This window comes from Vanellus vanellus, assembly GCF_965231255.1.
Source record: "Vanellus vanellus genome assembly, chromosome: 1".
NCBI classification, from domain to species: Eukaryota; Metazoa; Chordata; class Aves; order Charadriiformes; family Charadriidae; genus Vanellus; species Vanellus vanellus.
In genome coordinates, this window is record NC_138905.1 from 144,943,097 (window position 1) to 144,968,092 (window position 24,996).

At 41.2% G+C, this 24,996-nt stretch overlaps 2 protein-coding genes across 4 annotated transcripts in view; one reads left to right on the forward strand and one right to left on the reverse strand.

Annotated features, from left to right (window-relative positions):
- Window positions 1-8,236, reverse strand: part of CD99 (CD99 molecule (Xg blood group)) — a 180,579-nt gene extending 172,343 nt beyond the window's left edge. For all 3 annotated transcript variants that reach the window (XM_082498608.1, XM_082498607.1, XM_082498606.1), the window contains exon 1: window positions 8,231-8,236. The gene's annotated coding sequence lies outside the window, so the exon portion shown is untranslated. The remainder of the gene's footprint in view (window positions 1-8,230) is intronic.
- Window positions 8,237-9,240: 1,004 nt separating this feature from the next.
- The window catches only part of DHRSX (dehydrogenase/reductase X-linked), a gene marked incomplete at its 5' end in the record, with an annotated part of 141,815 nt that continues 126,059 nt past the window's right edge, over window positions 9,241-24,996 (forward strand). The window contains 2 exons of the mRNA XM_082491803.1: window positions 9,241-9,268; window positions 16,020-16,127. Coding sequence (XP_082347929.1) covers window positions 9,241-9,268; window positions 16,020-16,127 — 136 coding nt within the window. The remainder of the gene's footprint in view (window positions 9,269-16,019; window positions 16,128-24,996) is intronic.

Consider the following 24,996-nt stretch of genomic DNA (forward strand, 5'->3'; position numbering starts at 1 on the left):
GGGCAGTGTGTGTCCAGCGTGGCCATTCTGCTGGCAGCGTCTCTGCGGGCATGATCTGTTGCTTGCAGATACCTGGGGTTCTGTGTCAAAATGGGCTTGCAGCGTGCTCCTCTGGCTTGGCAGGTGGTGGTTTGGAGGGGGAGATGCTGAAACCTCTTGTTCCTGCTGGTCCCTGGCGTGTGCGGCAGCCAAAGGACTGGGGAAAGTCAGGGCTGGCAAAAAGCCCGCACTCCCTGGAGAAACGTCGCTGCTGTCACGGCAGTGTAGGTGGTGTGGTCCTGGTGAGTTGTTCTGGGTGTCCCTTTTCGTATTGACATCGCTCCTGCCTGCCTCGGGTTTGACTGTAACTACTGCTTTTTCTCCTGAATGCTTGTCTTCCCCAGGCGAAACCTGCCCGGGGCTGGCTTTGCCGCTGTACTGCTGTGCTGGGCAAAGTGCTCCCTTATAGAGGTACTACATACATTATCAAGGCAACACTTGCAGAAGCAGCAGCTTATTCAGTAAAACAATGCTTTCTTATTTCTCCATGTGACATAGAGAATGCCAGTAACCGTGTCTGGGGCAGAGTGTGGGCTTTTGCTGGTACAGCAGCACTGGGCACAGACTGCATCAGGACACAGACACGATGGCCAGATGGTCCTAGCGTGCCTTGGGAGGGAGGTGGGTATTGTGGCCAAAATGAAGGTGGTATAACCCTCAGCGCTGCTGGATTTTCTGTATGGAAACCTGCAAAGCTCCAAATGCAATAAAATAAAATAAAATAAATGCCCATGTAAGGACTCCAGTAGCTGCTGGTACAGCTTACAGAGGTGGAAGGGGCTTGCTTTGTGCTCCCTGCAAGGAGCTGCGCACCTTTTACCTTCTATGTCACCATGACTTTTTTCTGAGAGAGGTTCTAACTGGTGGCAAAGCCCTGCTGGAGGAGCGAGTGTGAGTGGGTTGGCTGTTCCAGCTGCGTTTTACGGGGGCCTGACGGAGATGTGAGGCTGGAATCTGGAATAGCAACTGCATTTTAGGTTCACATCTTTCAAATCACCAAGAAGTCAGCGCACAGCGTAAGGCGTGCATTTGAAATGCAGGCCTTGCGTGTGCATGGAGAAAGCCCTAGAGAGAGAAATATTGGAAACAGCAGAGAGCTGCCGAACAAGCCAGTGCAAGCTCTTAGGCTTTTATTCCTTAAACTCTTGTTTTCCTGCCCTTGATATGTTTAAATTGCTAAATTCCTTTATGCTTCTCAAAAAAAAAAAAAAAAGCTTCATTCAAATGATATTAATTATTTAGCATCAAACAGAAATTAAATGTAGGTGTAACTTTTTGCTGTTTATGTGAGGTGTAATATGAGGGCTTTATGTAGGTAACTGCTGTCCATCAGCTTGGCAAGGTCTGTCCTTTGAGAATTGGCTCCGGGTATGGCAGCTGCCCTGGAAGGTGATTATCAGCTTGGTGTGATGAAAATGGGAATATAAGAACTGTCATAATAAATAAAGCATCTTTTCCTCAAAAAAGAAAAAGGCTGTTGCAGGGGCATGCGATTTGAGCTAGATCCTCTGTTCAGGTGCAACAGAAAGCAGGGGTGAAGCCTGTTTGTGCTAGCACTGATCACAGAATCACAGCATGGTGAGGGTTGAAAGGGGCCTTTGGAGATCGTCTAGTCCAAACCCCCTGCCAAAGCAGGTTGGTCAGGAATGCATCCAGGTGGGTTTTGAATATCTCCAGAGAAGGAGACTCCACGACCTCTCTGGGCAGCCTGTGCCAGTGCTCTGCCACCCTCAAAGTAAGGAAGATTTTCCTCACGTTCAGATGGAATTTACTGTGTTCCAGGTTGTGCCTCTTGTTGCCACTTGTCCTGTCTCTGGACACCACTGAAAAGAGTCTGGCCCCCTCCTCTTGACACTCGCCCTTTAGATATTTATAAACGCTGATGAGGTCCCCTCTCAGTCTTCTCTTCTCCAGGCTAAACAGACCCAGGTCTCCCAGTCTTCCCTCATAACAGAGATGCTCCATTCCCTTGATAATCTTCATAGCCCTCCGCTGGGCTCTCTCCAGTAGTTCCTTGTCTTTCTTGAACTGGGGAGCCCAGAACTGGGCACAGTACTCCAGATGCCTGAAAAGTGCTGGTATTTCTGTCTGACTCCCTTAGAAGGACTGAGAGGGTGCACTGTGACCTCTTGGCCTGGTTGAACTGCTGGTGAGGTCAGATAGTTGGGGAGTGAGGCCGTAGCCTGGCCGTGCAGAAGGGCCGGTGTGGGCCCCGCAGCCTTCACCTCCCTTCTTGGAAGCAGTGTGGTTGGGAGGTGTCGGGCAACTAAAAGACACGCGTTTCTGTGTGAAAAGAGCCTTTCCCTTAAAAGTTTGGAAAGCTATTTATAGGAGGTAATTTAATGTTGGAATAAAAATAGGACATTTGTGTCATACTGCTGGAGCGTTATCAATAATGGGACTCCTTTTCTGAGCAGTTGCGTTTCTTTAGAGGAGTGTGATACACTCTAATTGAAATATTAATAGCAGATAATGACACTGTGGAATGATGGCCTCTTATATGGAGACATACTTTGAGAGCTTTTAATCTGTGTGGTAACTCTGCATATTAAAAATCTTTGACGATTTTGATGAAGAGCAATTATAGAGCATGCACAGTAGCTGCTCTTTTAGGTTAACTAATTCCCTGAGTCCTGTGATTCTGCATTAGATTAATGGTCTGTAACATTTCATTCAAAAATAAGTTTTTCACTGAGGAATAAAACCATCTAATTTTTTAAAAAAATCTTTCAAAACAATTACGTAGCAGCTACCTTCCTTGGGAAAAAGATGAACATCATTGAAAGAAAATGTGTGAGTATAAGATCCCTTCAACATGTGTTAAGAAAGAGGATTTTGAAAAGAAATCAGTCTTTTCCTAGAAAAGGATTGTCATGAGAGAATTAGGAAATTATATATAGTACAGTCAAGACCTTTCTGTACTACGACTTTCATACTCCATTTGAAACCCCTGACCTGCTCCTGTTATCAAAGAAGAGAAAAATGAATAAAATTCCATCTTCGGAAAACAAATGTTGTAGCTGATTTGAAGACAAAACATGTGCGTGGCCTTTGTACTTTCTCATTCCAAGTTAGAATTGATTTTTAAGCAGTTTTGTTTACAGAAAACATCTCCGTCCAGAGGCTCAAGGGGCTTCAGCAAAACTCCCATTTAAAATAAAAGCATTCTTAAAAAACCCCCACAATTAAACTCCCCCACGTAGCTATCTTCCATCACGAGTTTGTGCTTCGGGAGGCTGGCAGGTGGCAGGTGGCAGCGGAGGATTGAGCAGCGCAGAGCCCTGGCAGCTGGGTCATCAAGCTCAGGCATCCCCCGGGGCTGCGCAGCCCCACCAGTGTCTGCCGCTGTCGACAGGCTCTCGAGCCTTGCCCTCCTTGGAGCCACTGCTTTGGCTGCGTACACTGAGGGGCAAATGGGTACCCATACGACCGATGATCTGCAGACAGTCTTTGCCACTGTCCAGATCCTTCACCAGGTGCCAGCTAGCGGAAGAAATGAATGTATTAGCCAGGGCCTGGTTTGAAGGGTGTGGAAGTAGGGCAGGGAGGGAAAGGAAGGGATGTTGGGGTTATTTTCCATCTTTTTTATTAAGCCAGTAGCACCAGAGGGTTACCTCGCATTAATGTTGATGCTGTAATGGTTTCTGATCATGAGTCACTTCTGAAGTTTTTAATAATATGGAAATGTGCTTTTTAACATTTTGTATTTTAATTAATTGCAGGTATCTCAGAGTAGCTTTAAGTACCAATTGGTTTACATGCTACGCTTCCTGTTAACTAGATTTTTTCCCAATAATCTCTAATCACCTTGTACCTCTCTTCCTGATTCTAATTACTGGAGCTTTGTATATGATAACAAGCACTTCAGTTCACAAGTGATTGCACAGTCTTCTGAAGTGAAATACTCCAAAAACTTTCAATTACCTTTTAAGTTCTGTATACCAACTCGTGACTTCTGCTTACTTATTTACATCTGATGGAAATACTGTCACGCTGAAGCCACGGGAAGCAAAGGGGACTGTTTAAGTGGCAGCAGAGCATTTTGTCATCTGGAAGACGCAGATCTGAATGTGACCTTCAGCTGGATGCTCTTAAGCTTGATTGGGGTATGGAAATTACATTCTCTGTCTCTGGGAAGAGAGGAGATGCGGTTTAAACTGCTCTTAATGATCTTGCCAAGCACACACCCCCCTCCCCCCCCATCTAATATAGTAAGGGAACATTTAAAGAATCTACTTTTCTGATGTATTGGTTGCCCAGCTTTATCTCTCCATCTGGGCTCTGAGCAAGAAGTGACGGAATGATTAATTCAATCTTTTAATAGTGTGTTGTCAGAATAAGAGGTGTTGGAATTCACAAGCAGTAAAAGTAGAAGCTGCAAAGATGATATTGAGGGTTGTGATACAATATCCTGTACTGTCTAGGAATATGATGATACTGTCAGTAGTATCTTGAAAACTAAGAAAAAACATTTAGTCTTTTGAAAAGTACAGATCATAGTGCAAAATATAAATTGTTTTCTGTTGGCTTTTTAATTCCTGTAGTGAGATGCTGAAAAGCAGGTACCAATATTTCACTTTTGGTTTGGATTTCCAGTTTGACCATAAGGAAGTAGGTCAATCTTTCCAGTTTGACCACAAGCAAGGAGATAACTCTTTGCTTCAGTTTCTGCGTATAAAAGTGCTGATGAATATCTGAGCTGCAGCATTTTCTGAGCTTTGGGTACTGTAAATATTCTCCAGGTTTGAAGGTTTATGACAACCTTTCTTCCATGCAAGGTGTGGGAGCTTGCCTGCTCAGGTTGATTTCTACATTATTTGGGATTAAATCAAAAGTAGCAGCCATTATGTTGTTTGGTTTTTTTCTGACAGTCTTCTGAAATGAGGTTTCTGCATTGCAGCCAGTTGTGATGTTTACTTAGTTCATAGTGGAGTAACAGACAGGTCACTCTTTGCTGACTCTTTTTTTCTTTAGCATTTTTAAACTCACTGTCGTCACTCTGGTAATGCTAATTTTTCAGAGGCAGGAAATTTTAAAACCTTAGGAATTCTATCCACATTTCATGCATGTTTGTCAAGTTTTCTGAGATAGCTGGGATGTGGTCTTTTCCAAGAGAAGACAATTTCTGACATTACTTATATTTCACTTTATTTTCTACGTCTGGCTTCTTACAAATCAGTCACTGGATTTCTGCACGTGGTATGGAGAAATATTAAATTTATTGGGGACTTTTGTGGGAGGGAAAAGTGTCTTTAAATGGCAAATGTTTGATGAAACTGAAGCTTTCTGCTGTTAGGTTGGGAGTTACACTGGGAAGACTTTTATGCTCGGGGTATGACTGAGAGCAAGGAATTGAAATGGTTTCTGACACCCGGAGGGATGTAAAACATTTTGAGGTGGAGCTGCATCTACCTCTTAGCTGTTTGTAAAAGCTTGGAGCCTGGACAATCTTCGGTTCCTGATACAGAACGAAAAAAAATTTCTAATGTCTCTAAGTTTTGCAGGATGGGAAAATTCATTCTGCAGGTACTAGACTATGCAGAGCTATTTCCATTACCCCTATTTAAATCTCCTGGGATGAGCTCCTCTTTTTCATCTCTTATTTCACAACAGGAAAAAAATATAATTACAAGATGACATGACTTGAAGAGCATTGGGAAGTTTTACATAAAATGACATTGCCTGAGGTATTGCACAGTTACATTCACCCAGAGGGAGGGAGTATGGGAGTAAGTATCAGTAAATCTGTTCAAAAGATAACCAGATGCTTTTTCTTGATTTAAAGATACACCTGTATATAACTTCCCTATCTTTAGTGGGACTGGAGTGACAGAGAAGAAAGCCAAAGAGTAAGATTTAATAGGTAAATATATAAAAGGAATGAAAGATAAGCAGGGCAGAGAATACGTGGCAAATGGAAATATGTCCTTTTCTATTCTTGTGATAGTATTTTCCCATGTAAGAAATGATATGAGTAAATGGATCCTTTAAATATATGCATATGCAGGGAATGGTTACTTTCTTCTTGAACCTAGTGCTGAGTTTCTTCTGATGGTATTTTTAACAAATCCAGTAATCTTTCACACGCAGACAGTGGCTGTCCAGTATACTGCAAGGAATTATTGGGATTTCTTCACATTATGACAACAACCGTCTTGCCCGTATTTCACAAAACCCAGTGTTAGATTTTTGCAAAGTGCCTTTTATGAGTGAAGCTAGGGCTGCTCATGTCGGCTGAGACGACTTCATGCTGTGCCCTTCAGTTGCCACTCCTGTCAGAGCGCAGTGGTGTCCCACACACCTCCTCTATCTGGTTGCAGAGCAGCAAAGCCCTCTCTTCTCTTCTGAGCAAAGGTGGCATTTCATGGCCTCACCCGAGTCCCTAGTTGGCGTCTGTCCCCAAGACAAAATGACTGCATAGTGGAGCAAAATATGCCATGTATGGTGTAACGCCAGTGGGTAGTCCTGTGCCAAATACTCTTGCACAAGTTTGTCAATATGTAGTATCAGCCTTTATCTGAAATACCCTTGTTACTTGAGACTAGTGTTTCTCCAGCAAAAAAAATGGCTCAAGCCAGGAATAGCAAGGATGTTTAAGATAAGGACTAGCGTGTGATGGCAGAAGTTGCTTGATGCCTACCTGGAATTTGCAGAGTCGTAATTTCACTAATATAATTTATACTGGTAGATCCAAGGCAACTTTTCCACCTCTTATTTCTTTCTCTCTCTCTCTCCCCCCCCTTCATCCCCTCCCAGGGATTGAGTGCACTCCTATTCCTACACATTCGGTTGGGAACTTTACTTTCAGAGCGGACTGTGGGCAAACTTGGATTCCTGATGAATTTTTAGCAGATTTTCATAGCGCACTGTGGTATTTCCCAACTGTATGATTTGTATAATGGTGTGTTCAATCTATCTATTTGGCATTCATAAAAATTAGATTCAAATCTCTTATCTTTAGATGAGTTTTGGCTAAAGGAACAAAGTACCCGAGAATGGCAAACATGGCCAGAAGTGAGATTCAGGACTCGGGAACTGCACCCTCCCTTTTACTTTGGCTTTCTTTTACCTTAGGGCAGCTACATATTTGTTGGGATCAAATTTCCTAATATCTCTCTCTCAAAATCAGCCTGAACTTGTATTGTAAAAAGATCTGATATATGCTTCATCAAACTGCTTTTCAATGCAGCCTTGTTTCCCATTGTCTTAGAGAAATCCAATTCAGAAATGGCAAGAAAACTTCCCAGATTAACCATCCTCTTTAGTTTTCTCCGTTCCCAGCTTCTTCCTTCTCTGGGAGGCAACAATTGGCTTTTTTCATGTGATCAATGAGCCTGATGCAGAAGGTCTGCGTAGGTTTTATTGGAGGAAAATGTTATTCACAGTCAGAACAAAGACAGCTTAAATCAGTTCAGAAAATTGCCGTCTATATTGTTTTTGAAAACTGCAATTATCTTTTTCTCTGTGCAGCCCTTCTGACAAGTCTAGCAGCATCACAAAGTCCAGGATCAATCTTACTGAGGATCCTGTTTGACAAATAAACCAAAAGCACTCAGGCTGTAGTCGCAAGATGTATGAAAATGCAGCTTCCCTTGACTCTCCTTACCAGGCAGGACTTCTTCACTTGCAAACACTCCAGTCACATGCTCTAGGAAACAGGGCACTGAAAATACATGTGCAAGCACAGAGGAAATATTTTTCGGATGACTTTGGAGATAGCTGTAGCTTACCTTTCTACCAGTCTGTTGTTACAGTGCCTTGACTTACACCATCTTCCCTGCACAAAACCTCTGTTGATTTGCATCCGTAAGTAGCCATAGGCCAAGCGGTCTGTGCAGGTCTCCTCCTGGACCTTTTTTTGCCTTGAGGACACTACTGCCACAAAGAGATTTATGATTGAGGTGTATTAAATTGCTTAGAGATGCATCTCTTTCAGCTACATGCTTGGAAGTAGAGAGGAAGGTGAAGAGAGGGGAGAGGGTGTTAAAGCACTCGAAAATGACCTTGACAAAAAAAGCTTTCTTTTTCCTGTGTCTTTGAGAGTCTACTACTCCCTTCTCCTTCCCCTTCCATACCCTGCCTTCCACACACACTTCTCCCTTTATCTACATTTATCCTGTCTTTCCAAGAATCTCTAGAAGAAATGCAGATAGGTGTGTCATGCAAATGAAATTTTTAGTGCAGCTTTCCACCCTCCTTCCCATTGTTGCTAGAGAGATCTCTTATCACAGGACTTGGATTTTTGAGTGCCAGAAGCTGTTGCTCTGAAAAGCTGCCTTATTTAGGATTTTTTTTTTTCTTTAGCAATAAAAAATACATTTTTTTCAATCCCGTAATGCTGGTGTCATAACTCTCTACTTACTACTGCACCAGTTGATCTTGCATCTTTTTTTAATATTTTTACTATAGTTAGTTCTTGCTGTGGATGCTGGTGCTCCGGTCTTGTGATACTGAACTCTAACACTCTAATAATACTTGGTGCTATCTAATACCTCCCAAGGCTCTCCCGTGTGTTCATGAGATGAAAAATAAGAGGGAGGAGGAGTTATTCTGCTTATTAATCCTTTGTAGTATGGGTTTCCCATGTGTTAATTGAGATATCTGGGGACAAGTCCTGGAGCTGATTTTGGGAACTTCTATCTCTGGCTTGTCGACTTGCCTGCAAATGCACTTTGTCCCTATAAGCAAGCTGTCATGCTCCTCAAAAAGCTAAACAAATGCTATAACCTTACAGCAAGATTAAATTTGGGATTTTTTTGAGTTGTTTTCATTGGCAATTAAAAAAAAATCATTAGTCTGGCTCAGCAGATGTTTGCTGTTTATTCTGAAGAGATATCACTTGTTCCTGTGTTGAGGAGGTTGGGAAGGGATGAGGGTACACATTAGCTCCTTAGATGGGTGAGTGCGCTGCTTTTCTAATTGGTGTAGCTGCCGACTCTCCTGCTTTTGTGTCATTTACTGCCTTGCTACATTTTGGCTATTTGTCCAGGCCAGCTGGGTATCTGGTGCCTTGGCTTGATGTACGGTAGTAGTTGGGTTCCCAGGTGTCCAGGCAGCCCAGGCAAATTGTTGCCACTGGTCCTGCAACTGCCTGTGGTGCATGTGTGTGGGAGCTCTGCCCAGCTGTGGAAATGTCCACTTCATAGGGCACGGGCTGCATGTGTGTTCCCATGTAGGATATCCCAGCCTGAAGTACAGGGCATGGAGCTTTTATGGATTTCCAGCAATGGTAAGTGTGAGTTATAGGTTTTTGTTTCATTGGCACGCGGCTTTTTAGGACCTGTGTGCACCTTGTGCAATGGTTGAACAAGAAACTTGGGTCTTACAGATGCCAGGGCTGTGGCTTTGTGAGTGCTTGTTAACAATCCATTTTCCCTATCAGTGGCTGTGTGGGACGGATCTTAAATTAGGTCTTCCCCTGGCTGCTGAAATTCTTACAGCCATCTGGCTGCTGCTTTTGCATTAGTAGCACCTTGAGATACTATGCGTTTGTAGGGTAAGGGACACATTTCCATGGTTTGGTTTCTCCTGCTGTTCTGGTTCTTCAACACCTTTCCCTTCCCATGAGTAATTCCAGGGCCAGCCTGTCTCTGGTACATCCATTTCCTCGTGATTTCTGACTTTCACTTCTTCTGTAGAAGTAAAGTAAGACAACAGCTAGGAGGCTTGTCACCTAGCTGGTGCAAAATTCCAGTTGTGCTTGGAAACAGATGCTCTCCCTGGGCAAACGGATCACCCTTCCATGATGCATCCATTGATTCAAGACACACTGGACCTGTTGGTCGTGTGCCAGTGGATCTGCGTGTGTGCATGACAGTTCATGAGCAGAAGGTCTGATGGCTTGCAACTGCTGAAACCAGCAAGATACCTTTTCACAGGAGGACTTGTCAGGCTGGTTGCCACCTACCTGGTTTCCAGCCTTAAAAGCTTCAATCTAGATTGCATATTGATGTTCCTTAGGAAAGTGATAGGAAGCAGCAGAGGCAGGAAAGATCTTGGTGTGCAAATTTGGGAAGACCATTTGCATTTGAAAGATCATCTGCACAGGCTTAGGGCCTGCAACCTTTCTGCTGGTGAAAACTGGTGTCATACAAGAGAAAAAAAAAAAAAAGATTGTCTGGTTTATTCCTCAGGACTTGAGTACCTGAAATTGTCCTCTGTTAGGGTAGTCCTGGAATGACTTTTTGTGTTTGGACCCTGTTTACTTGTTTTCTGCCAATACAGAAGTTTACAGAGATGTTACTGTAAGGCTCACACAAAGGGCTGTTGCTGAAAGCTGTGTAGAATCCCCAATGGTCTACTGATTGCCTCTTGGAGTAGCAAATGAGTTATTTTTCTACATCTGCTTTGAAAGGGATCTTAAAGGCTATTATCTCAGCCCTGCCACAGTATAAATCACAGAAAAAGTGTTGGAGTATTTTGGGATTGGAAAAACTGCTCGATAATTCGGGGTAGACTGAGCTATATGAATTGTTTAGGCAACTAGAAAAACCTCGACTGTGCCTTGTCCTATGGTGTTAGATGAGGACTGACAATTACAGTTTATCCTCTTTTTCTCACTCGGTGTTGCTATACAGGAACAGCTCCAAACTTGGCACTTGTTATTCTGTCATCAAACTAAATATTCATTGTGGCTTCTTTTCTTTTTTTTTCCTTTTATTTTTTCCATCTGTGGTTCTGCCAGTTACCTTAAGGCATAATATTTGCATGTAAATTATTCAGTTATAGAAGGAAGGAAAAAAATAACTGTTAGGATTTGTTTGCAGGGGTCTTTTCAGCACAAATGCCACCGAAGTCCCTGTGCCGAGTGCCCGGTTCAGGAGGTGCAGGCAGGTCCCAGCCTGGCGCCTCTCGGGTCGTCCCTCTGACCAACTCTTCAGATGCCTTCAGCGGTGCTTGTCTTTCTTGCCTGATAAGGACTGGAGACTGATTCAGACAATCTAAATTCTGCCTTTGGCCTTCAATGTCTTAAAAAGAGGGTTTAATGAAGAGATTAATATAAAGATATTCTATTTTAATGTCCACATGACTCATAATGTTCCATAATGCAGATGCTTGATTAATAGACTAGGAGATGGAACTTTGTAAAAATTTGATGCAATTTGCTTTTAATAAACTTTTAATACTTTTTTCTTCTTTATTTTTTTTTTTTTGGCTGCAAGCAGGCTGTGTGGTAAAGATTGCAGAATACCAAAGCAACTCCTAAGGGGAGCTCTTCTTCTGAGGTTTGTATTATCAGTGTTCACATAGTACATTTCTGCAAAGAAGAAAGTTTAACTCCTCTGTTTTGATTTGGCTACTTCAGTTACCCCCATTCCTACCCCAGAGTTGAGATTTTGCTGGCAGAAACTGGTCATTGATATGGAAGCGGTCATTGATACGGGTCTGCGCTCTGTTTTATTTCTCTGTGGTCTTGGCAGTTGCAGAGACATCTTGACAGCCCTCTTAAAAAGTCTCTTGGAAGTTAGTTAGTATTTTTAAAAATTACAGAATTGCCTTAAAGTCTTTGTGGTATCGACTATGTGTGAGGATGTCTCTGTACATAGAAATTATTTCAGATTAAGGAGAAGTATATTTAAAAGGACAATAATTACTTTAAAATAGCTTCATATCTGGACATATTTACTACAGAGTAAATCTGCCTTATTTTCTGCTTTGGCTTAATCCACTTACAAAGTAGACAGGCTTATTTCTTCCACATATGTTGGGATGCAGGCGGAACCTGCAGCCTGGGAGAAGCCTCTCTCCGACTTTGGCGTGGTAAAGCAGCACGTAAGGACTGCAGGCTGGTTTCTTCGAACACAAAGGGAAATTAACAGCTAGTGCTTGGTCAGGGGATTTCCTTAGCACCAGGGCTGTATGGTTCTCATGTCCCACGGTGAGATCACTGGCATTACGCCTCTGCAATTGAGATCAGTATCTACATACTTACCAGGAGCAGAGTCAGAGAGAGAGACTGGATGTTTTAAATGAGGTTCAAGAAGCGCCAGAGGGAACCTCCCCTGCGTGGCAAAGCCGGTGGGTCCCCACTGCCTCCTGCCCAGGGGGCTCCCAGCCTCTGGCCACGCTTGGCTCAACCTCTCGCAAATAAACCAGTATCTGCTGGAAAACCAGGCTGAGCCCAGGTCTGCTTTGAAAGTTTGATGTTGGGGTTTCATTATGGAAGAGGTGTTTTCACACTGGAAAGGTGGGTGTTTCGCAAACTCTACCCAACAGTGGAGTTCTAGTGGGAACAGGGCAGCAATGAACTGCCTTTCACTGTAGTTACCACTGGCTTACACATGCAGCCCGGATTTGATCTTGACCACTTTTATTGATATTATAGTGTCTCATTTTCATTGACATGCATTTTACAGTAAGGTATCTGTCTTGATGGAAACAGTACACCTTTTCTGCAGATTAAAATTAATTTAAGATTAATAAAAATCAAAACAAAGAACTAATTGAGGGGGTTATTTTGTTGGGGTTTTTGGTTTTGTGTTGTGTCGCCCCGCAATTTGTTTCAGTTTTTCTCTTTTTGTTTCCCATTTTGGCTGAAGTGAGCTGATGTACTGAGATGTGACATGCAGTATTGTGTCTGTTCAAAACCATGCTCTGTGGAAGCTGTATACTGCACATCTTGTAAATAAACAAGATACTGGCCATTTATCCATGTGTCTGCAGCCCTCGTTTCTCCCTCCCTGAGTGCTTTTGTAGGTCCTTGGAGCTATCTGCTACAAACAGGCCCGTTTTAAAGTTCTCTGTAATTTAGGATCTCACTGAATGCATCTCTGCAGTGGAGTCTGTCCGTTTGTCACGCTCTTCATTGCAGGTTGGCAATGCACCTGACTTGAGTGACCATTGGGACCAAAAATGGTCCTTGTCCTTGCAACCCTCATGGACAGGATAGGACGGGACATTTTCTTTTATTGTCCTCTGCTAAGCAGCATTTCATCACAGTGATACCTGTTATCACTTTGCTCTTCTGACTTACTCTTATGTTATTGCCCCTTCCCCCGTCCTGACTTCTTTTTGTCCTTTTCTTTCATTCATTTTCTTCTAAGTGAATTAATTTTGCACTAAAGTATCGCTTCTTCTTTGATAGGTAGAGATAGTGGTGCAGTAATGGAAATGAGTGACAGCACCTGTATGCAACATGTGAAATCCAAATGTCGGGTTGACAATGTGAGGAGAGGGAAGGAAGCAAGAGGAGGCATGAAGAGGCAGAAGAGGAGGAGGAGGTACTCAGGCCCAAAGGAAAGCAATTTCTCTTGAGGGAATTCCTTTTGTTGGTGTTGGAGTATGTCTTTTCAGCTATAGTGAAATAAACAGAAATGGAAATTACTTACTTTTCCTTTTTTCTATGTATTCTATACCCAAATATGCAGGTGAAACGGGATGAAAGATAAACGGGGAGGGAGAGGTCTGAGGAGGAAGCAAACGTTGTATTTGTGAAACATGCTCTATCACGTGTCAGTGGGATTTTCAACGTAGTTTACGGATTAACTAAACTTAAAACAAAAGTTACTTAGTGCACTTCAGCTCACGTTTTTGCCTTCTAGATGGTGTTTTCTTTACAAGTACACATGAAAAATTCACACATGTAGCTGTCGTGGCCAGAAATGGCCTTTCATGCTTTTACACCAAGGCAATGCCAGTGCTCCCTGTATGGATTTAAAGCAGTTCAGTGCCTCAGGAGAGGCCTCAGAATGGCTTTTGCAGTGTGGACTCGATTGAATAAAGGGGAGTTTGCTTTTCAAGAGTTCATTTTTCAGTGTTGAAGTTTTTGAGCAACCAAAAGCTCAAAAAACTGTTTTTTTTTTTCAGATTTGTCTGTCATCTTGCAAAGGATATTGCCCTGTTCCTGCTTAAGAGACCCGTCTCCTCTCAGCACACCTTTGGTAGAAGGCCATGTGTTCGTGTTTTCATGTGGTCTAAAATGCTGAACAGTGGGGACATACTGGTCCCCCTTTTTATGGACGCAAATCATTCAGGCAGTGATTTTTCACTCCATGGCTGAAAGGACTTGAGATGATATGTCCTTGCCAAATGTCAAGCGTATCCGGTCATGCTGGGGCACAAGGGTTGCTCACATAGAGGTGACAACGACTTGTTTCACACTGAGAACATTTATTTTTCTTCCTCTTTAAAATCTTTATTTCCTGTCTGCATTTTCAAAAACTGCAAAAACCATTTTTTTTTCCTTTTTTTTTTCTGCATCGCTGACAGAGAACAGAACAGGAAAACATAATCTAAAAAGACTGAGTCTGGTAAAGTAATAAGCTATTGAAAAAAAATGCCCAGAGTGGACAATTTACCCAAGTTTTTAGTATCAGATATAGCTTTAATTTCTAGGCTTAACTATTGAAAAAAATGTGGGCATTTTACTATAAGTTTGTTCTGAGAAATATTTTTGGTGGAAACTGCAGGACTGCTTGTAATTAAACTGAAGCCCTTTAGGAAAGCTCTCAGTGAAGTTTTATTTAGCTAGAATTATATATTTTAGGACACCTACATGCATGGATATCACTGTAATAGGAATTAACTTTCAAATACTTGCGAACAATTCTCACTCTGTGTGGATGGGAAGAATCGCGTTGTTGCCTGAAGAGAACAGAAATTCATGTTGAATTGTGCTGGAAAGAACTATGTATTTCAGAAAAGGTGAAATCTAGGTCCTTTTTGAAGTTGCTGTGAAGAAAGCAGCTTGTATCAGCACTAGTTCTGTGTTTCATAGCCCTATAAAATATAAGCTTGTGTTGTACAACAAAGCAATCCCCTAAAAACCTAGAAATCAAAATAGTGAGTCCTTTGATAGATTGAAGTCGGCATCTTTTTAACATTTGTTATCTATAACATTGCCTACGGACACCGCACGGTGGCAAAACGGAATATTCAGCGCTGTTTTCCCTGTACAAATACCTAGCAGCTTCTTCTAAAAAGCAAATAGAAATTCACCGCCGTCGCCTGAAGACCACACGGTGCTTCACATGAAAGATTTGCCACCTCATCCAAAAAGACCACGTGTGATATTTGACCAGATTCATGCCTCCCCCAAGCAGTTTGCTTAAAAGGCCTTGACTCTCCTTTGGCGGGAGGCCGCCCTCCATCTTGGAGGAGTGCATTGGGCAGCCTGTGGCCACCGTGAGGGCTCATGGGCTGGATGGCAGCCGCCCTGCCGGGGCCATCCTGGCCGGTTTTGGCTCACTCGGCGGTGGAAGGGGCTTCCTGGGGATGCAGGAGGTCGTAGGTCTCAGCAGCCCCGAGCAGAGGGGATGTGGGGAGCACGGCCTCCCCGCCAGCCCCTGTGTCGCCCTGGGCTAAGGAGCACTGGTTGCAGTGGAGGCAGTGCAGGGCCGGCCACTGGCTTTGGTGGGAGATGGCAGGGGTGGGTGGGAAGAGCAGGTGGGGGTGTTTTATGCAAAAAGTTGTCCCCTCCTTCCTTTGGGGGCCAGGACCCTGTGATTTTCAACAGGGAGAGGGCTCAGTTGTGCAGGTGAGGTCGGCCGCCTCCCGCCCCTTTGCTGCGTCGTCTCTGACTGAGCTGTTTGCCATTTCCCCCGTGTTACTGGCAGAGGTCTGTCCGGTGCCATTGAAGGTGTTTCCAGGATATCATGCTGCCCATGGAATTTTCTTCCCCTGTACGCATGGAGTAAACCACCCCTGAGCTGACTGGTAACAGCCGTCACCTTGCTCGGTCACGAATGGAAGGTGACAATTTTAAAGGGCTGGTTACTGCAGGATTACAAAATGCATGCAAACAGAAATGAGAAACTTTCGGAACTGAGTGTTTGCCTTTCCTGTCGTCAACTTCAGTCTCCTGCAGTAAATAATGGTGGATGCCCTATAGTTTTTATTTCCATGCAGAGTTTGCTTTTGGGATTGTTTACTGGCTGGCTTGAGTGGTCTGTCAAGTGTACGCCTCTTTAAAATACATCTTAACTTCTTAATCGTGTTACTATTGGGAACTAACCTTGTGTTATTTCTTTTTCTTCATATAGTTTTCCCTACACAAAATGGAAAGGTTGCTATAGTGACTGGAGGTGCTAAAGGAATTGGTTACCAAACTGTGAAGCATTTGGCAAGACTTGGCATGCACGTTATAATAGGTAAAGTCATTAATTTCTTAATACATTTTTTGTTTCAGAAAGTAATTTTTTTTTTTCTTATGAATGAGGAGTATTTCCAGTACAAGTAAATATATGGCAGGGGAAGGAAGGAGGGGGAAGGAGCCAGGGTTTTAGTAGCATTTAACAAAAATAAGGTTTTGGTTTGTGTTTTGCTCTGCAAGATTTTAAAGAAAAGTAGATGGGATTTTTTTAATGCAAAACTTGGAAAACTTGAACTACCTTACATAAGAAGGAAACAATAAGGTCATGAAAAAGACTTAAAAATATAGGTATCACAAAAATACTTCATTATCTTATTACTGAGGATGGTCTATGCTTCAACTTTAGGGTGCACATGTTTGTTAAGAGGAAAATAATTCCTTAAATGAATATTCCAGTGTGTACTAAGGGATGATCCATGTTAGAAGGGCAGAGGAAGTCCTTATAATTTCAGCCATGTAAAAACTGCACATTTACTTCTTAGTTTGCCACTGTAGGTGACCTTTGTAGGCAGGACAAGAAAAGAAATACTCTGAGAGGTTCATTCATGTCAGTCTGAGCTGGGCTGGACAACTCACCTTCTGGAGATGCCTGTTTCTTTCTGCTGATAATAAAGAGTTTATAAAGTGACTATGTTAGATGGAGATATCTTTTAGACATCTGAAGTTAGGATAGGTAAATTTCTGTAGGAAGTCCAAAAATATCCTGAGTACAGAATTTCTTTTCTCTACTACAGACAATATTAGTGAGACTTTTTTCCTATTTTCTAAAGCTTTCTATACTACATATATATACACTAAAATATCTACTAAATCAGTATGTAACATCATGAATACTTATGTTTAAATTGCTACATTTTGCTCCCTTCGTCTTTCTTTCAATAGATTTTTACCTAAAACACTGTAACTTTTACACCATAAGGTCACTGAAGGTTGGTATTTCATAATACACCTAGCAAGCTGGTGATGCCATTTTATTTAGCTTTTATACAGGATGTGCTCTCTAAGGTTTTGTATACACATCTTAAAAAAAAAAAAAAAAAAAAAAAGGAAGACTACACCAAACAATAAACAAGAACATAGTAGCCATGTATTTTTAGTCTACTGCAGTCAGTAACACTAATGGAGTTGCCCTGGAATTGTACAGGTGTAATGCGGGATACCACTTACTCATAGATGTTATAATAGATGTGTCAAAACCAAGCATCTGCAAAAATGCAAACAGATGCTGCTATATGTAGCTAGATGCTGGATGTAGCTAATGTAGCTAGATGTAGCTGATGATGCCAGCATTAAAATTTCACTACAGAAGTGTCTTTTCGTGTTTAAGGTGGACTGCAAAAAACAAAACAAGGCCAATTTTCTTCTCTTTGCGTAGCGTTATGGAAGCATAGAATATTGCTACTTTTTTGAAATGTATACTATTTAATGTTTAGGTTATTTCATGTAACAAAATTCGGTGTGAGATTTTTGGGAAAGGGAAGGCGATATGTAATTACAAAATCTCTAAATAAGCTGATTTTTTCAACTCACAATCACCCTCTCATAGATCTCATTCGCTCACACTCACACCCATGCTCTCACAAGCACCAAAATGTGAACGCTCAAGTGGGCTGGTGAGAATCACTTGTGTGCAGCACAGGAAAATGCACACCAGCTACTGAGTCCTTATCCTGTGTCTGTGGTTCATGGGCAGATCTCTTATACCCTTTAGGAGTCATCAGCTCATAGTATATAAGCTATGGAGTATATAAGCTATGTCTATAGCCTATTTTCTGGGTGGGCTAACAGGAAAAGTAATGGTATAGGTGATATGCCGCAACCATGATGTTATCCTCGTGGTGTCAGAGTGCATGGTCATCTGCTGGCAAGTCCTCTGTGCTGTGGCCTTGATATAAACAATACAGGAATGGTGTCCTGGAAACATGTCCTTTATTTTCAGTAAGGAGCATTTTTTTAACTCTTTACTCTGCCCTTTATTCTGGTGCTTACAGACACACACATTTCCACTCGCTCTTCATTTGTACCAACCTTAATATTTGCATTATGAATGTCTACAAACATAAATTAATGAAATTAATGATAGGAAGCACTTGATGAGTAAGATTTTCAACTGATTCAATTCTTTCAGGCAAACTCTGACCTAAACACTGTGCCCGGTGAGTCACAGCCATCTTTGTTGCCAGTGAAATTCTTCAGAGCAAAGAAGGCCTGTCAGTAGAATGGATAGTCTCAGGCTTTGTTCCAGCTGCAAGATTAAAAAAGTCTCAAGATCACATTAAATGCAATGACCTTCTATCCTTGTTGCTAACTGTTGGCCCCAAGTGTCCAGAGTATGCCTAAAATACCTGCTGGCACATTGGCATGCGTTAGCACATTTAGCTTCAGGCCACACAAGCAAAGATTCAAGCCTCAAATGAGACAGCAAGTGCGCTCAAGCTTTCTACTCTAGAAATGTTCCCACCCTATATATATAGGCATGAACTTCTGTGAAAAAAAGTGTGGATGTTAGGTGAATTTGGGCTTGCACGGCAGACTCATGTAGCTCACAGTCAGTCTTGCCCATTCACTGAATGCTTCTTTCCCATTACAGGGACTAAGTAATGGGAATACTTAGCAATAAAGAATGATATCCCTGCAGCAGGCAAATGAGTCAAACCCGAATGTCTGATGTTAGGATGATTCACCATTTGTGGTGGATGTGATCTGGACTCCATTTCACATTTTAGAGGAGTAAATGTTTGAAGCAACTTACTTTTAAATCCAATCTACCGATGGAATGAGGAAAACAAGTAGAAAGTGTGTTACTTTGTGGAACGTGAATAAGCACTGCATGAAAAGACAGTGTGCTCACTCAGAGCATTTTCAGCAAGTGGTTGCACAGTGCTTTTCCAGCTTCTTCATTTCCAGTCCCAGCACTGATGCACAAGGCTCCATTCTCCCACTGACAGTCTCCCTCTGGGGATGCTGCCCACCCTGTCCTCAGCCTCTTGCTGGGAAAAAGGTTGGCATGAACACTGAAATGATGAAAGTCATTTTGTACAGATTTGTTTGATTGATTTCATTGAGACTTTTTGCCAGGCTGCGATAGCATTACTCACAGCGAGCAGGGCCTTTACTTCAGGAAAATCTCATGACAGACAGCAGACCCCTGATAGGGAAAGCTACTGCCAACGGTGAGTCTTCAGAGTCAAGCAACACCAGGAGCTCCTGCTCCCTCCTGTGCAATTTAGTACTTGATAAATAAGGTTGCAATTTCATTTTCAGAGAGAGAAGGTTAATGACGCACTGGTTTTGGTGTATACTGACCAGTGACTGATACTGAGGATGGTGTTTTGTGTGCGCTTGCAAATAAGTATGCTCTTAACAATAAGGACACTGAAAATCAAGACATCTCGGTTATTTTTATGATCCCCGATCATAAAACCCAGTAGGTTCAGCTCAGGTTCACAGTGTTGGCCACAGTTTTGTGAGTCTGAATTTAGACGGATTAGAAGCATAAACTCTTCATATTCCTTCCATCCTTCATCACTGGGGTTTAATTTTAAGAGGATTCTGTGAGTGCATGTTAAAATTGTTGACTTTAAAAAAGAGAACTTCAGTTTGATATTTTCTTTTTTTTTTTTTTATTACATTAAAAGAAGGCTGGAAAAAATGTGTAATAATATCTGATATAGAAGTCTTGAAAAAATATCTGATAAAGAAGTTTTGATAATCCTGTCTGATAATGGTGAATGAAAATCAAAAATTTTCCAGCTTGACAGTGTTACACATATGCTTCTTGGTACAAAACACCAGGTTCAGGACAGTGTAATCAATCTTTATTGTCTGAGTGTATCAGTGTCACAATTTTCTAAGACAGGCTCACATTCTGAACTTAACAGTCTGATAATTATATATGCATATATATTCAAGTGACTTATTTAGGCCATGCAATAAAAGTAGTTTCATTACCAGACTCGGCACTTCTGTGTGACCTCTGTAAGCCCTGCAGAAGACCAAGCAAGAGATATTTCTGTCATCTCTTTCATTCACATTAGTTTCCAATTTTCAAGCTGGACTCTCTGCACTATAAATCAGACAATTCTTATACTGTATAATACTACAAAGTGACTTTAGAAGGAGAATTAAACCCTATCAAGATGGTACAATTGTTCATTTTCAAAGACAGTTTGATTTAATTTCAATTACTGAAAATTTATATGGGATAACAGTTTTTTCTCACTATACATAGATGTATGAGGTTCTCGAGTTATAATTTTTTTCTAGAAAAGTATTTATGTCCCTAATTTTAGCCAGGTTTTGTTAGGCCTGAATGAGTTGTAGAGATAGTCAGGAAGTGTCAAAATGTTACCAGCCTTTTAAACGTGGGTGATGGTTTTCTTTTTCTGGTATGAACACTAAGAAAATGCATGCAGATTTCCTTATAATTGTCAGTCAGTTCAGTTTTTAACATATCAGTACACTGTAATCAGATTACAGTGCTATCTGTTATTTATACACTGTGCATGTGCACACAGCCACACACAGCCACGCACAGTCTTTCAATTCAGTAAGAATTTTGTCAAACACTTTAGTTCCTAATTTCTGTTTCGATTGTCACTTTCCTAGCTTTAAAAAGACTTTTTCCTTTTAAAAAAATGTATTTGCTTATGTTTGTTAATTTTGAACATTTCACCTGTAAAATTTATGGTGTTTTTTGATAATTGGCAGTGGTTTAAGACTACTTATTTATGAACAAACTCATTATGGCATTCCTTGGTACATTTGAAACTATTATTAAAATAATGACAAACATCTGAAAAGACACTTACAGCAAGAGAATTCTCTTTTGGGCAGTAATCTCAAGTAGAAATGTAACTCAATCTGTGTAACTAAACTGTGCAGGTGTATTGCATACTAAAATACTTCGATTAAATGAGCTCAACCATCATGTGGATGAGAGAGATTTCAGTTGATGTGGTTTGTTGGGATTTCCAGAAATCTTAAAGCAAAATTCCTCAACACTCTATAGGACACTACACAGCTCGAAGGATAAGTACAAATGTCATTACATTCATACAGTAACATTCCATGTTATGACAGAACATAGACATAAATGTTTATTTTTTTAGTAGAGAGGGTGTTACCACTGCAGTTGAACAGGGATATGTGTTAGAACCCATGCTTTCAACATATAATTTTAGAGGAGGAGCAGAAAGTGATAACACAAGTCTTTCAAATTGTATTAGATTATTCAGAGTAATAAAGACCAGGGATGTGTGTCAAGAATTTTGGGAAGACCATAAGAAGCTAAGTATTAAAAGGCACGTGCAATTCAGAGTAGAACAATATGGAGTGATGGATATGGGGAAAAATGGAGGACATGGGGAAAACAACTCCAGAAAAAGAAATAATGGGTTCTGAGTTGACCATCATCAGTTTGGAGGGAGATCTTGAGGCTTCCTAGACTGTTCTATGAAAACTCAGTGCACAATAGCTTGCAAAAAAACCAAAGCAAATATTAGAAATTGTAAGAAAAGGAACAAACAAACCAGACAGCATGAGTTTGTCACTGTATAAATCCTTCATGTGCCAGTACCTTAAATGCTGTGTTGAGTTCTGGTCTGCACATTTCAAAATGCATAGCATAGAGATTGAAATGGTTTAGAGGAAAAAAGCTTATCACAGGTATGGAGAAGTATCCTTATGAGGAACAACTAAGCGGACTTGGAGTCTTCAATCTGAAAATGTGGTCTGTCATCACTGGTTGCCTTCCACCAGGCAACCACTGTTCACTCGCTCTTTTAGAAAAGAAGTATGTAAAATCAACAGCTAAAAAGATGCAGTGCCTATGAATAGTCTGGAGATTATTACAAACTCAGTATAAATGCAGTATCACCCATCAGAAAATAAATGAAAACAGTCTAAAACAAGCTGTTGTGATTAAAACCAAAATCCTTCAATAGCATCAAAGTATTTCTGGACCTGTATCTTCTGCATAGGACTTTAAACTATCCTTACTGTAAGAGAAGTGTAAGGTGGGAAAATGTGACTGTTGGGCAGTTTTAGGAATGACGTTATGCGTAGTCCAGTAAGTGTGATTTTTATATTGAAAAAAATGTCAGACATTGTAAAAAGTACGGAGTTAAATATGTTATGATAAGTTTTGGAGGAGTTAGTGCAGTTTTTCTTGACATTTATTGAATTTATTCATTAAGCATTTATTAAATGCTTTGAAGAATTAAACAACCGTGTGAAATAATGTAATCTTGATTTTCAAAAGCTTTTGGCAAGGTTCATGCCAAAAGATTTTAAAGTGGCTAGCTTATCTTGAGATAAGAGAAAGATCTCTTGTAGAGTAGTAACTGATTAGGAGACAGAAAACAACATTTAGGAATTATTTGTTAGCTTTGGGATGGAGCAAAGGGACTCCTGATCTCACAAACATGTGTTCAGTACATTTATAAAAGACAGATACAGAAAAAAAGGTGAACAGTGAATGTGCTTAGAACAGTCAAATTAATTTGACTATTGATAATTAAGGGATTTGAGCATTTGACATACAAGGACAGGCTGAGAGAGCTGGGACTATTCAGCCTGGTGAGGAGAAGGCTCCTGTCCCTCTGCCTGATGAGGACAGGAAAGAAGACGGAGCCAGGACCTGCTTAGTGGTGCCTGTGACAAGACAAAAGGCAATGGGCACAGACCAAAAGGCAGGAAATTCCATTTAAGCGTAAGAAAACATTTTTTTTACATTGAGGGTGGTCAAACAGGCTGCCCAGAGATGCTGTGGGGTTTCCATCCTTGAAGATACTCAAAACCTGACCAGACATGGTCCTGGGCAATGAGTTGGGACAGGATGGTCTCCAGAGGTGCCTTCCAGCCTCAGCTATCCTGTGATCCTGTGCAATCTTAACTACCATGAAGAACAGGGGAGAATCTCGCAATATTGAATTACTGGGTTATGAAGGGATGGATAAATATTGAGTGTCAGTAAATGTAAGTACTGCATATGAGGAAAAAACTCACACTTATATATTTACAACAATAGGATCTACATTAACTACTACCACTCAGAAAAATAATAATTGTGATTTACTGTCGAAAGCTCTCTGCAGAACATCTTCAATATTCAATGCCCGTAAAAAAGGCAAATAAAATCTTATTACTTAGCAGGAAAGAAGATGAAAACAGAACAGGAAGCGTCCGTCTTCCTTTGTAGAAATCATTGGTTCATCCTGTTGTAAATACTCAAAAGGAGTCTGGTAAAACTGGAAAAAACAAGAGAGGGATGGTGAGGAGAATGGAATGGCTCTGTGCTAATAAACAAAGGTTCTTCGGCTTGCAAACAGATGACTGAGGTGTGATGTCATGCAATATATAGAGAAAGTGAATGAGAAGTGGTTATTCTCTGTCTTATTGTGCACAAAGTAGAGAACACCCAGCAACACAAAAAACCCTCAACAAACGAAATCAAACCACCAAAAACCACCACTGAAGCACAACCTTTTAAATGTAATAAGGTGTGTCACAAAATCACAGAGCTTGTTGTCCCAAACCCCTTTGGCAACCAGGTGCTTGAATAAATTGAAAGTGCAATTAGTTGAAGTAGTGGAGGTAGGTTCATTGAAAGGGTAGGTATGACTTTTCATTCAGGAAATCTCTGAAACTACTTGCTACTGGGAGGGTGTATCAGAAAGCGTCACTCCTAGACTTAATGCTGTCAGTTATAGTTCTTCCTTAAGCACCTGCTATGGGTTGTTGTTGGAAATGGCGCACTTGTCTGGATGTGTCTTTGGTTTGTTAAACAGGGTCATTCTTAACTTCTTGGTGGAACAGCTGAGTTGCTGAAATCTAGGGCAAGAATGATGATTTCTTTTTCTGTCTGCAAACCAATATCCTTCTTCTTACTCAGATTTGCTTCTTTTCTCAAATGAACACTTCCAATGATACTTTTGCCTTTCATGTCAGAAGCATGTATTTAATTGTGACTGCTGTATGATGAACTGAATGACAAAGGACATGTGGTACCTCTAGACATAAAGAAGCTTTGTATCACTTTCTCAATGGTTTTTTTTTTGTTTGTTTGTTTTGGTTTTCTTTTTAATGCCAGGTCACATCTTCATATATGGCTTTATTGAGTAACAAATTCATGACTTGGAAGTTTTATGGGCGAGACCCCAGATCTATATTCCTTTATCCTAAACAAGGTTGTTTTTTTTTTTTTTATTGAAGACATTATCAATTTCTTTAAAAAACAGTCATATTGTACTGAGTTCAAATTTCTCATCCTCAGACCTTTTTAGGGGCAGTCATTTCTCTCTCTCAGGCCCATGCTATTTGTTGTGCAGTGCCGTGTACACTCACAAAATCATAATCCTCATAATGCCAGCTGACAGGATCATCATCGAATGATTTGGGTTGGAAGAGACCTTAAAGATCATCTAGTTCCAACCCTCCTGCCATGGGCAGGGACACATTCCACTAGACCAGGTTACTCAAAGCCCCATCCAACCTGGCTTTGACCTGCTGTCCACGCTGCTTTTGATGCAGCCCAGGATATAGTTGGTGGACTTTTTGTTTTTCTTTTGAGGCTTTGGGTGCTCTCGCAAGCCTTGTCTTCAGGCCAGTGCTCCAATGAAATCGGTTCCCCTTCAACCATAACGCTACTCTGAGGAGGCACTTTAATACAAATTTGCAGTTGAAATCTTTTTTATATTCTGTTGCACAAGGACACCTAACCATCACCCCTGCAACTCCTTAATCAGATGGTATACATTTATACAGAATTTATTACAATACCACCAAGCTTCTTCTGGTAATACACTTAATACACAGGGTGGATCTCGTGCTCCAGGCTGGAGGGGTCGGGTGTTTCTCCAGACCAC